The sequence below is a fragment of the Sorex araneus genome, chromosome 8, assembly GCF_027595985.1.
Source record: "Sorex araneus isolate mSorAra2 chromosome 8, mSorAra2.pri, whole genome shotgun sequence".
Taxonomy (NCBI): domain Eukaryota; kingdom Metazoa; phylum Chordata; class Mammalia; order Eulipotyphla; family Soricidae; genus Sorex; species Sorex araneus.
Genome location: NC_073309.1, coordinates 45,312,807 through 45,327,042, shown reverse-complemented (window position 1 = coordinate 45,327,042; position 14,236 = coordinate 45,312,807). Strand labels below are relative to the sequence as shown.

Below are 14,236 nucleotides of genomic sequence, written 5' to 3'. Positions count from 1 at the left end.
GCGGACATGGCATATTCATTCCCCGCAAGTGGGGATTGAGCCAACAGGGACTGTGCGTGGCAAGCTCAGGGCAAGGTTGGAGAGAGAAGTGTGCTCAATGTGACCCGTTAAGTTTGATCCCTGTCTCCATGCTCCTAGAGTTCAGAGAGTAGCAGGGAAAGAGACATGGAGGTAGAGAGAGGGAAGGGGAGGAGGACATGCATCCAAGCCTGAGAGGGTCCAACTCTGTGGAGACAGAGCCTGATGCAGACTCTTCCTGTACCTGCCAGATGTCCCTCCCTATTCCTCTATCCTGGCTCTTAGTCTACTCAGTTCTGTCTCCCTAGCAACCCCATCTGGGGATGTCATTGAGGGGAAAGGAAAGGCTGCCAGGTGATTATCGACACTCCGAAGACAGATTGGGAGGTGGACACCTGTGAACCCTATCACAGTAGATTTGAATACAAACCCACCTCTGCACTTGAAGTTTTGCAAATGCATACAAGCCCCCACACATGCAAAAGTAGATGCAGAAGCACATGCAGAACGAGACACAGAAACACACCCCGGCAAACCCACTGACATGCGAACACTCCTTCACATCCAAAAATCATGTGAGCACAGACACAGGCAACCAGGGTAACTAGAGAAATACTTACAGGAGTGAGTCCACACAAAGCTGGACCATAAAAGAAGTGTGTCAATACCCACAGAAAATGGCAGTGTGCCATGCATGTGAGTGTGCTTGCAAACACACATGCACACAGCGTGGAATTTGTCATCTGCCAGCATCTAGGGAGAGAGAAGAAGGGAAAGGGAGGATGAACAAGGTAGAGAGGGAGCATGCTATTGGGCTGCAGGAACAGGAAGTTTGTGTCCCTTAGGACTTTTTGTAAGTCCAGGCTCCTGGTTAATGATGAAAGGGAGGCGGGGTTTGGATGAAGTTACATAACGGGGCGTGACTGCAGCTCAGGATAAGAGGCCCTTTTTCTGGAAGCAGCGGAGAGGAAGACAGGCTGGCCGGGACCATGGAGCTCAGCGTCCTCCTCCTCCTGGCCGTCCTCGCGGGGCTCTTGCTGCTGATGGCCAGGGGTCAACCAAAAGCTCGTGGACGTCTCCCTCCGGGCCCCCACCCCCTGCCCTTCTTGGGGAACCTTTTGCAGATGGACAGGAAAGGTCTGCTCAAATCCTTCCTGAAGGTGAGACACAGAAAGAAGGGGTGCAGGGGCAACTTCCTCTCTCAGTCTGCAGGAATCAATTATGGAAAGGATTAAGGTTTCCTTCCAGGCTCGGGGGTGGCTGTGCAGTGGGTGGTGATTAAGAGCCATGGAGATGTGGCTGGTGATCAGAGCAGTGGCCCAGAAGCGTCCCTGTTCAGTTGGAAGCATACGGGCATTGTCGTTGGGGAGGGTAAGAGGGTAAGAAGGCAAGAAGTTATGTTTGGGAGTGATCTACGAGTGTAGAATTTCACACTGCAGTGTCAGCCTATCTCTGAACAACTGCCTGCAACTGGTAGAGAGGGGAAACGGGGCCATTGCACCAATCAAGCAGGTGTCTCCAACAACTTTTTTCAAAAACTGTTCCAAGTTTGTGACAAAATGCTGGGTTGGTGGAGAGCAACTCCCAGGAGACATTTCATTGATAAGCAGTAATGTAGGGATCACGAATCACGAGAACTATAGCTGGTAAGCAGCTTGCTTTTCCACGCACCTGGCCCAGGGCTCCAACCCCTGCATCCCAAATGGTCCCCTAAGGAAGCAGTAGGGATTTGGAGTAGGTCTGGGGTTATTGGTTAATACACTGTTTCATTAGGATTTTATTGACTTCAAGTGTTGTAGTGGGAAAAGGAGTAAGAACAGGCAAACCAGTGATGAGTCTTTCAAAAATTAGTGTAAAGGATTTTTGTTTGTTTGGGGGCCACACCAAGCTGTGCTCAGGGCTGACTCCTGGCTCTGTACTAGGGATCACTGCTGGTGTGGCTCGGAACCATATAGAAAGTCAAAGATAAAACCCAGGTTTGTTGTGCCCTACTTGTTATACTATTGTTCCTGTCCCATTATAAAACATTTTAAATTAAACTTTCTAATGAATTTTAGTTATGTCTATTTTCAGCGGGAGAGGGGGTCACCTACCTGACCGTGATCAGGGGACAGTGTTGTTCTAGTACTCAAATGTCTAGTACTCCAGTGTTCAAACATGTGCTCAGCCCATTGATATATGTCTTTGCTCTCCTCAAATCACTATTTTATCAGTGTGGCATACAGCTTCCCAAAAGCACAAATCGTGAGTATGTGGATCAATGAATTTTCTCAAACACTCCTGTAGTTAAGGTAGTTATGACTCAAAGTCCCCTGCATCTTCTTTGCAGTGGCTGCCCTACTGCTAGTCCTGACCCCAGTAATTTGTAATATGTGTTGTATTCTTTGTAGTAAAATTCTGCTGCATGGATTCTTTTGTACTTTTTTGCTGACGCTTGATATCACTGTGAGTTTTTCAGATTATTGGTTGCAGTAGGTCTGTCTCCCGTCCCTCGGGACTTGGTCAACGTGGGTAGCCGGGAGAGGGTGCACGAATGAAAAGGAGACAGACACAAGAAGAAAGAGGCAGACACAGGCAGACACAAGAATGGGAGCAAGCTCCAACTTTATTTCTCCTAAGCTAGTCTTTTATAATTGATTATATGAGGAAGTGGGCAGAATGGGAGAATAGCAAAGAATGCAAACGTTTAATGAAACTGGATGTGGGCCCTGATGGCAGTTTCCCTGGGCATTGTTCTGCAACCTTTCCCAAGCAGTTGTTCCTTAGTTACAGGTCAGTTTGTACTGACATATTGGTTCCCAGGCATAGGTTTCTGGCTGTTCCCAGGCATTGGATCCCGGCAGTTCTGCTTCATTGTTCCATGACCTTGTCACTCAGAATGAACACATCACTAGTCTATCTCTGTGTTGCTGAGCATGTTATCCACACGCCTCTGTGAATTGACTTTTCCTGGGCACACGGGTATATATTTTTGTCATTCACATAGTGATGCTGCTGAGTCACTTTAGTAGATATGGTCATGTGTTCTGTGTTGTGAGAAACCAAAGACTGTAATTGCAGAAACCTAGTCTATCACACACCTAGGCTCTATCATGCAACTTTATGGGAATGGTGTTATGTGTGCGATTTCCCAATGACTGAAACAAAGAGAAGCTGGTACCTGACTGTGGTGCTGAACAGGTTCTCAAAGGCTGGTCTGATGCTGTGATTTCCAGATTTCGTGACATGTTGAGAGAGTTCTACATCTTCAATCTGTCTGTTGAAGATGGTTCAGGATTGTTCTCCAAGGGAGACATTAAGATGCAGGCTTGGATTTGGCTCATAGGATGCTTATCCTTTAGCTGAGATGTCAGAGAGATGTGACTGGAGACAAGGGTATGGACAGGGCTGACTGTAGGATAACATGGGGGTTGTCCTTTTAGCCTTGCCGCGGGGAACTTAGTTTACCTTAAAGCAATGTCCTTTATTTTTTATTATTTTAAATTTTATTTTAATTTTATTTTAATTTATTTCATTTTTTAATACAGGTGATATTAAAAACATTGAATTTTTGTGCTTCAAAGGGCACTAGTTATGGTGTCTGGGTTAAGACAATGGCAATCTTTGTGAGGGAGATATGTATCAGTCTGTGCATTGTAATGATTAAACACCTGAGGTAACCACAGTGGTACAGACTAATGCAATCATGGATGTGATGTGCTTGGCAGATCCGAGACCAGTACGGCGATGTGTTCACTGTATATCTGGGACCAAGGCCTGTGGTCATGCTCTGTGGGACAAAAGCCATCCGGGAAGCTTTGGTGGAAAATGCTGATGAATTCTCTGGCAGAGGGACAATTGCTGTGGTAGAGCCAATCTTCCAAGGATATGGTAAGGGCCTTGAAGGTATCAGAAATGAGATTTAGGATGGTAATTGGTAAGGGTGATTTGGAAATGGGAGATAAAGTAGTACCGAGGGACCCAGAGCCTCCTTTTAACATCTTCTGTAACCTATGTTGTTGCTGTTTTACCAACAGGTGTTGTCTTTGCCAATGGGGAACGTTGGAAGTTCCTTCGGAGATTCTCTCTGGTCACCTTGAGGGACTTTGGGATGGGAAAACGGAGTGTGGAGGAGAGAATCCAGGAGGAGGCTCAGTGTATGGTGGAGGAGCTGCGGAATACCAAGGGTGAGCCCAGGGGAAGGTGAGGGCAGAAACAACTAAGATACAAACACACAGATATATGCAGGGTGCATGGTAAAAGAAATAGAACTGTAGTTGTCAATGAAGGGAAGTAATGAGACAAGGACTGATCCCAGAGATTGCCAGACCTGGGGAGAAAGTTGAGAGAGAAAGTTGGGAGAGAAAGTTGGAAGGACCAAGCAATTCAGAAGAGGTGGTGCTGGTATAGACTGGCAAGAGTGATGCTAAGACATAAGCTTAGATGTTAGCTCACTCCCTAGTTTGCTCAGGCACACTGGTTCACAGTTAAGTACATCTATGGGAAGCAGAAATAGGACTTCAAAGAAAGAATGTCCAGATAGGAAGGGAGGAAGGCAGAGACATGCTGTGGATTTTTCTTTCTGGGCAAAAGGGTAGTGAGTAGAGAGGGCAGTGGAAGGGGCCATCCAGTACCAGAAGCACTTCCAATTGCTTTTGGATTCTCCCCAAATGAGTATTTTTGAGCCACAGAGGTCACGTGGTCTTTTCCCTGGCAACTTGAGGAGATAAGCACAGAGTGCGAAGGGACAGGCAGAGGCAGAGACATTGGAATGAGAGGAATAGGGACAGAGAGAGAAAGAGGCAATGTGGCTCGGAGACAGAAAAGAAAAGACAGAAATGGAGGGACCAAGATAAGGGTTTGCAGAGTCCAGGGGAGAGAAAAAGCAGAAAAATGAAAGACACTGAAGACAGAGATAGAAAAGACACTGCTGGGGAACAGGTGGAACCCAGGAGTGACGCTGTAGCTCCTTTGCTTTCTGGGCTCACGGTGCCCTCGCTTCCCACCTAAGCCTGGCTGGAGTGTGCTGACATCAGTCAACAAGGGAAGCTCTGCTCCCTGAAGACCCACAGTCCCAAAGGTGGAGAGAGAGAGGAAAGGTGTGTGATGGTTAAGGATCAGGGAGAGCTGTGTTTTTAAAGATTGAGCGTGACAGGGACTGAAGTCATAGTACTGTAGATAGAGCATTTGCTTTGCACATGACTGACCTGGGTTTGATCTCCGGCACCCCATAAGGTCCCCTGAGTTAGACTGGAGTGATCCCTGAGTGTAGAGCCAGGAGTCAGCCCTGAGCCCTGCTGGCTGTGGCTCCAAAACAACAATAAAATAGATTGAACATGACCATTGGAAAACCATATCCCTACCCTTGAGACTTCACTCTTCCAGATCCCAGAGTTAGAGCAGGGACACTGGCTAATTGTTGGCTGCCAAATCTACATCTGGGTTCCAGTGATGAGCAGCTGTGTAACAACTCAATTGCTTCCAAGGCAGGAGGATGCTGAGAGCTCTGGGTGCCCATCTGTGAAATGGGCATACCAGCAGCCCAGCACATTCCTCACAGCTGTGGTGAAGATGAGAAGGGACTAGATATGACAGTTATTGGAGACGGTCTCACACATAACATGGGCTCCTGAGTGTCCCTGTTATTGTGCTGTTTTCTGACCCCTCACTGGGCTAAACAGTGACAAAGCAATGGGAAGCATCCTGGGCTCCCTAGGCCTTTGAGTGAGTGTCCAGGAACCTGTGTGCTCTCCTCACAGGAGCCCTCCATGATCCCACCTTCTTATTCCACTCCATCACTGCCAACATCATCTGCTCCATCGTCTTTGGGGAACGTTTCTCCTACCAAGACCCCCAGTTCCTGCGCCTGCTGAACTTGTTCTTCCAAAGCTTCGCCCTCATCAGCTCCTTCTTCAGCCAGGTTGGGAGAAGGGAGGGGGAGTGGGAATGAGGTGGGCACCCAGGGTAAGGGTTGGGGAAGTTCTACTTGGGGTTGTAGAATTCAGCACAGGGCTGGAAGAAGGCAGGGATCACAGACAAACAGGAGAAGTAGGGGTGCAGAAACCAGAGGCAGAGGAGATGGTGAGATAGAGTGATGAGACCAAGCTAATGACAGGGTGAAATGGTGAGGTGGGCAGAGAAAATCAGAGAGACAGATAGACAATGAGATGAAGGCTTAGAAGATAAAGAACGAAGGATGAAGGCAAAGGTAAGAAGATGAGAGAAAAAGGTTCTTGAGAGAGCAGAAAAGAGAGGGATCAAAAGTGACACTTTGGGGGCTGGAGAGATAGCTCAGTGGGGAGGGCATTTGCCTTGCATGTGGCTGACCCCGGCTCGATACCCAGCATCCCATATGGTCCCCCAAACACTGCCAGGAGTAATTCCTAAGTGGAAATCCAGGAGTAATCTCTGAGCATCACTAGGTGTGACCCAAAAGGCCAGAAAAAAAGGAGTGAGACTTTCATGCTCTAATAGGTCAAGTGGCTAAGAGAGGCAGCAGACACATAGCAAGATGACCAGAAAGTGAGACATACAGATATAAGGAGAAAAATAAAGAAGTGCAAGGTGGAGAGGTGGAGCAGAGATCAAGGATGAGCATGGAAGATTAAGAAAGAGGAAAAATACAGGAAGGAGATGAAACCAGTGTCAAAGGGAAAGAGAGATGGAGGGAAATAGAGAGAAAGAGGGATACAGTGAAAGACTCAGAGGCAGAGATCCTGGGAAGGTGTTGGGACTAAAGGGTCTACCCCTCCTTGTGACTTGCTAGCTCAGACACAGAAGGCTCGAGATGATCTCTCCCCACAGGTGTTTGAGCTCTTCTCTGGCATCTTGAAGTACTTCCCTGGCTCACACAGGGAGATCTATAGAAACCTGCAGGAAATCAACGACTTCATTGGTCGAAGTGTGGAGAAGCACCGCGAGACTCTGGACTGCTCTGCTCCCCGCGACTTCATCGATACCTACCTGATCCGCATGGACAAAGTGCGGAGAGGGAGGGGAGGGAAGGGAGGAAAAGATGGGTGAGAAGGGAAGGTAATCAGGTAAAAGGCTGGGAAGGAGCAATATGGAAGAACATAGGATGGTGAGGGAGATTAGGAAAAGGAGAGTAGTAGGATATCAACGCGAGGAGAGAGAGAGAGAGAGAGAGAGAGAGAGAGAGAGAGAGAGAGAGAGATCAGAGTGATAGTACAGTGGGTAGGGTGCTTGCCTTACATGCAACCAACCCAGGTTCAATCCCCAACATCCCATATGATACCTTGAGCACTGTCAGGAGTAATTCCTGAGTGAATGCAGAGTCAGGAGTAACCCCCTGAGAATTGCTGGGGTTGTCCCCCAAACAATGCGAAATAAAAACTAAAAATTGGGAGAGAGAGAATACAGAACAAGGGGTAAAAGAGCAGCAGTTGGTGGAGAGACCCTCGAGGGCAGAAAGAGGGGCTTGAAGAGAAAGAAAACAAACATACCAAAGAGGGGGAATGGCTAAAACAGAGCCCAAGAGAGACTCGGACACACATAATAGAGAAAAATGGGTGAGATGTTGTCAGACGACAAGGAACAGATGGGGATTCCCAGAGATGTATGTGTGTGCACATGAGGCTCCAGGTTCCCCTGACTAAAACTTTTTTCTTTGGACACAGGAGAAGTCTGACCCCAATACTGAATTCCATCACAAGAACCTCATTATCACTACACTCTCGCTCTTCTTTGCTGGCACGGAGACCACCAGCACCACTCTCCGCTATGGATTCCTGCTCATGCTCAAATACCCACACATCAGAGGTGGGCAGAATGGGGGCCACTAATGAAGGTTGGTCTTCTGACCTCTCTTTGAGCTATATAAGTAAGACTATGGGGTCCTGCAAGCATGAGACATGTGTCTCTCTGACCAGGAGCATTGCAGGTTCTGAACAAAGGCACCAAACAATTCACAGTTCTGAGAAGATGGATGTTGGTCTGTTCTCCTACTTTTTACTTCCATTACTTAAAAATCAACTCATCTTTTTTTGGGGGGGTCACACCCGGCATTGCACAGGGGTTACTCCTGGCTCATGCACTCAGGAATCACTCCTGGCGGTGCTTGGGGGACCATATGGGATGCTGGGAATCGAACCCGGGTCACCCATGTGCAAGGCAAATGCTCTACCCACTGTGCTATCGCTCCAGCCCCTCAACTCATCTTTGTTTCCTTATGCCCTCCTTTTATACAACCCTCCATCCATCTGCTCGCTCTTTTGTCTAGCTGGTGTGTGTGTGTGAGTAGGTGTGTTATTTTTGGGTCACACCCACTGGTGCTCAGGTTTATTCCCAACTCTGCACTAAGGGATCACTGCTGGCAGGTCTGGGGGACCATATGGGATGCCATGAATAGAACCTGGGTCAGCAGCATGCAAAACAAGCACCTTACCCACTGTACTATCACATGGCCCCTGTAGACTAATTTTTTTAATCATTAATTCACCTCTCTACCCCTTGATTCTGTCATCTATGGCTTATTCAAAGACATACGCTTTCGTTCATTTGTTTGGATTACAGGATTTGTCAATTAATGTTTTACGAATGAGCAATGTGTCATTGATCCAGCGACATGTTATCTCTCCTATGACATATGTTTACCCCTTATTCCTTTCACCTTTCACTTCTTACTTATTCTTCACATATTTCACTTCATCTCTTTCTTTATTTTGTATTTAACAACTCACTAATTTGTGAGGTATTGCTATAGCCATTGATCATTCAATTCATTCATTCAGTATCCTTAATTTACTCATTTCTTTTACTAATTTGTTGTTATTCATTGTGTTCCTTTCATCAGCCAATCATTTATAAGATTTATTATTTGATTGAGCTCATGTTGTTATCCCTATTGATTAATGACTCACTTTAATGCATCTTTTGATTACTAAGCAAGTACATCTATCTATTGATTTGAAATTGATATTTTTTTAATTTGGACCACATTTAGTCTTACTCAGGGGCTACTCCTGGATCTGTGCTCAAGGTCATATCTAGCAGGACTCACGGATCCTGGAGGTGCCAGGCATTTAACTAGGCATCCCACATACATAGTATATGCTCATATCATTAATCTGTCTCGCTGACCCCTGTTTACTAATCTTTCTATATATAGTATGTGCTCAGATAATTAAGCTATCTCTTGGCCCTCTTTCACTAATCTTTCCATATATGTGTATTTTTATTTATTTATTTATTTATTTATCCAATTGTTCACGTATTAACCTACAGGCATCTTTCACTATTATATTCCTGATGACCTAAACAGTACCTTATCTACAATATAAACATAATAGCTCATTTTCTACTCATTTTAAAGAGGGGGATTTGGAGGCTCATGTTTGTAAATTCTTAATCTGAAATTCTTTGAAAACAATGGAGAGTACACATCAAACACATGTATTATCTGTGAGTGTGAGGAGAAAACGTGTAACACTCATTAGGTTTCATAGGGTGAGAATTCTTGCTGCTTCCTTCCCCCCCACTGCTGCCTCTGTACCAAGCTGGCTGCCAAGGAAGTCAACCAGGATGTAAGCTAAGAGCTTTTCTGGTTCACTGGTGCGTGAGCTATTAAAAACCACCAGAGAGCAGTTACCTTGCTGAAATGCCTCTTTAAAATGTGACTAATTGGCCCTGCTCTGCATGCAGAGAGAGTTCAGAAGGAGATTGATCAAGTGATTGGCTCAGACCGTGCTCCCACCCTCAATGACCGAGTCAGCATGCCATATACTGATGCTGTCATCCATGAGATTCAGAGATTCGCGGACCTCCTCCCCATCGGAATCCCGCACATTGTAACCAAAGATACACACTTCCGAGGGTACATCATCCCGAAGGTGAGGTTTGCCTGGGGTCCTGAATCTCCTATGTGGTCATCCTGGGATTTCTTACTCTCCCAAATTAAGTCCTTAACGCCAAATTTAGTCCTTGCCAGTGTTTGATTTGATTAGAGGCTACACCTGGCAGTGCTCAGGGGTTAACTCCTGGATCTGAGCTCAAGGGTCACTCCTGGCCAGTTTTATCATGAAGGTGTTATTGCACCCCCAAACATGAAATGAGGGACAGGATGACATTATATTTTGATCATGTGACCTTCCCTCAGGGTACAGAAGTATATCCCATCCTGAACTCTGCTCTCAATGACCCGCAATACTTCAAGAAACCAGAAACTTTCAACCCTGACCATTTTTTGGATGCCAATGGGACTTTGAAGAAGAATGACGCTTTCATGCCCTTTTCTATAGGTAAGAAGGGCCATTTTCTAGATCCCAGATACCAAGGTGCCCAGTCATCGAGATAATCAAGCCGAGGCCTTTGTTTATTGAGCAGTGAGTATCAGTTAGTAGCAGTAGCAATTAGTGCCACTTTACTGACACTATCCCTCTCATCCTCACTACAACCCTAGAGGGAACTTGAGAAGTGATATTATACCCCAAAGGTGTGGTTTATAGACCAGGGCATGCATTTCACCCTCTTGACACTGCAGTATACAGTATCCACTGAATATCACTCTGAGGCCAGTACTCTATCAGAGGTTAAAGCTAATGTACTGGGCAGTGTCCAAGAGCTATATAGGTCCTTTCCCAGGACGTTTACAGTCTAGCAGAAAGGATAGACATTTATTATCTGGAATCAAAAGAATGATCTCATTAAAGAAATGAATAGTTGAAGTGTGTTTTGAACAGGTGCACACAAATCAGTTGCTTTGAGGGACAATGACTTTTGCTCTAAGGAATAATGATGGTGGGAAGGGACCTCAGGGACTTTGGGAACAATCAGAACACCAGTGAGGTAAAGCTTCCCTGAATCTAGGCTCTTGGCTAAACATGAGAGTGGATACCATCAGCCACTGGAAAGAGCGTGGTTGACAGAGAACAGCAGGGCAAAGGCTGAAGGTGGCGGCAGCCCGGTGCATCAGAGAAATAAGCCAACATGTTGGGACTATGCAGGATCTCAACATGCTCTAACTTTTCTTCATGCCCATTCTCCATTCCTAGACCCATATACTGGAAATCCCACTTCCCAGGAATCTCATCCTTTAGGAGAAAGGAAGGCTACTAAACAAGTCTCTAGATTTCATCAGTCACGTCAGTGACTCAGGGGCCCTGGATCTGCCTAATGATGTGGCTGCCTTCCTCATTTCATCTTGCATGAGAGTGAAGGAAAATCATGTTGGGTCAGGAGTGGAGTTCTTCCTACTATTTTCACAGAGAGACAGAGGGAAAATTAAGGACCGAGAGAGACAGAAAATGTGAACCAGAGGGGCAGAGAAACAGATTGAGAGAGGGGGTTGGAAATAAGGTTAAGACATAGAATGTACACAGATCAACAGAGAGAGAGAGAGTAAGAAAGGGGGGACACAGAGAGAGACAGAGAGAGTTGCAGACAGAATCAGATCCAGGTAGACTAAGACAAGAAGCCAGCTGGAAGAAAACAAAAAGAGTGTGGAGGGAATGTCCTGTAGCAGATACAGACAGAGAAGGATGGGGACATCAGGATGGCCTTGGCCAGTAAGATAAATCAAGACAAGTGTGTTAGGCTCAAGAAGATATAGGGGAGTGTCCAAGAGGAAAGCCCAGAGTCTTTGCCTTGCACACGGCCGAATCAGGTTCGATCCCTGGCATCCCATATGGTCCCCCAGAACTTCCATGAGTAATTTCTGAGTGCAGAGCCAGGAGTAACCCCTGAGCATCAACTGGGTGTGACCCCAAAAGCACAAAAAAAAACAAAACAAAACATAAAAAGAACTTTGAAGCATGTATCTCGGGGACTTAACAGGAGCCAACCCAGATACAAACTAGTGTCAGACAGAGCTAGCATCAGCAACATGCCCACTCTCTAACTAGAGACAAACACACAACAGCTACATTTACAGGATCCTTCACCCCATCCAGGTCAATGTTAATATTTTTATTTTATTTTTTGCTTTGGAGACACACCTGGAAGTGCTGAAGATTTTCTTCTGGCTCTGTGCTTAAGGTTCGCTTCCAGCAGGGCTCCAGGGATCACATACGGTGCAGTGCTGGGGTTTGTACCCAGGTCAGCCCCGAGTAAGACAAGTGCCTTACCCCCTACACTATCGCTTTGGCCCCTGGGCCTGTGTTATTCAAAGAATCTTTAACAGTGTTGACTACTTAACCTCACAATAGCTTTTTGAAGTAGGTACAGTCTTCTACATTAGAAAGGAAGAACATTAAAGTGCTAAGTCTGAAATAAGCACACAGCCATGTGCGAAGGGGACCATGCACACAGGCGCACTTGCACCAGTGTTCAGCTGTATATACCAGTGAGTCTTTATACCCTTAGAAACATTGCACCCTTCAGAATCTTAAGGAAACTAGACATGGTCTCCTAGGGAAATGTATGTGGCAAAGCTATCCAGAGATCACGCCTGATTCCAGGGCTTGGGACCCTCCTAATAGTTCATCTGGAACCGCAGGTGAGAGAGCAATCCCAGGTGAGTCTGTTGCAGCAGCCACAGTGTCTGTGTTTTCAGAAGCAGAGCATGTGTGTTGCCCAACTTGCCTACATCAGTGACCCTCTGTGCCCACAGGGAAGCGCATTTGTCTTGGAGAAGGCATCGCCCGAGCAGAATTATTCCTCTTCTTCACCACCGCCCTACAGAACTTCACTCCTGCTACCAACATGGCCTCTGAGGACATCGATCTCACCCCCATGGAGTGTGGTGTGGGCAAACTGCCCCCAATATACAAGATCCGTTTCCTGCCCCGCAGAGGAGACTGAGGGAAGGGAGTCCAAAGAGGCTGGGATTGGGAGTCCTTGCTTCTGCAGAAAGTGGCCCCTGCCTTTCTCCATGTCTTCCATCTTCAGAGACCCCACTGCAAGCCAGTATCTCCCTCCTCCGTGGCTGCCTCCATGGGGAATTCCTTCCTCATGCAGGTTCATCTTTCAGCTCCTCTGTGGACTTAGAAAGATTCATTCCTTTCCTCTGTTAATAGAATTCCAGAAAGGGTGCAGAGAGTGAAATAAAGCTAAACATAAGAAATTTGGCTCAAGATTCATGCAGTTCTGTGCCCATCCCCTGGTTCACAGCTTCCCTAACAACTTCTCCCTCAAATCATCCAGTCTCTATGTATCAGTTCTTTACACTCCACGATCTGCATTGACATGGTCCCATCTCTATCCTCTTCCCAGCAACAATTATGTATGATGAACACAGCAAATCATGCCCCATTTCATGGACAAGTAAATAGTTTGGACCATGGAGTCATTATCAAGGGGGTGGGGGGCTCACATGGTTAGAGAGATGATTGGGAGCAAAAATAATGACTGTCCACCTAGCTCTGAAACTCAAACTCCTCCCAATCACTCTCTCAACTCCCCTTTTCACACTTGTATTTTACAATGAAGGTGACATTCACACAGCATAACATGAATCATTGTAAAGTGGATCTACTTAGTAGTATTTAATTCACTTTACTGGCAGACACCATCACTCTACTTTGTCACTCCAGAAGAAAATCCTTTCTCCATTAACAATCTCTCCTCATTGTCTCAGTCCCCTAGCCAGCGCCAATTTGCTTTGTCACAGTGGATGGGATCTGGATATTTCCTAGAACTGAAAACATAAAATATGTGTATGTTTTCTTTGTCTTGGCATAATATTTTTTTAAAAAGATTTTTTATTAGAGAATCACTGTGATGCACAGTTACAAACTTATGAACTTTTGTGTTTGCATTTCACTCATACAGTGATCGTTTATCCACCCTTCCACCAGTGCCCATTCACCTCCGCCAATGATCCCACTATCCCTCTCACCACCATCTCACCACCTCTCATCCCCATCCCCCACCACTTTACCCTGCCTCTTTGGCAGGGCATTCCCTTTTGTTTTCTCTCCATTTGGGAGTTGTAGTTTGCAATAGAGGTATTAAGTGGCCTGCATGTTCGGTCTATAGTCTACTTTCAGTTCGCATCTTCCAACCTGAATGGGTCCTCCCAACATCATATACTTGGTGTTCCCTTCTCTATCTGAGCTTTGGCAAAATATTTTCAAGGCTCTCCCACACTGTGTACCATGATTGTATCCTGCCTCCGCCCCAACCTCCATTCTCATACATACTTCCTCTCGCTGCCCCTCCCCTGGATGAAAGAGCACCCTCAATCCACAGCCCATCAACACGTGTGATTCTAAACTGGCATCTTGAATTCCCTGTGAGCCCATGAGATTCAATAAGTTCCCAAGAACTGTCAACCTTGGGTGAG

The 14,236-nt window shown here is 46.2% G+C and overlaps 1 protein-coding gene across 1 annotated transcript; it reads left to right on the top strand.

The window, feature by feature from the left end:
• Positions 1–1,007: 1,007 nt before the first annotated feature.
• LOC101546853 (cytochrome P450 2B11-like) lies at positions 1,008–12,931 on the top strand. The gene is made up of 9 exons (XM_004620779.2): positions 1,008–1,178; positions 3,726–3,888; positions 4,035–4,184; positions 5,757–5,917; positions 6,802–6,978; positions 7,635–7,776; positions 9,658–9,845; positions 10,112–10,253; positions 12,563–12,931. Exons 1-9 carry the CDS (start codon positions 1,008–1,010, stop codon positions 12,751–12,753), a joined length of 1,485 nt encoding a protein of 494 aa, XP_004620836.2. The 3' UTR covers positions 12,754–12,931.
• Positions 12,932–14,236: the final 1,305 nt, after the last annotated feature.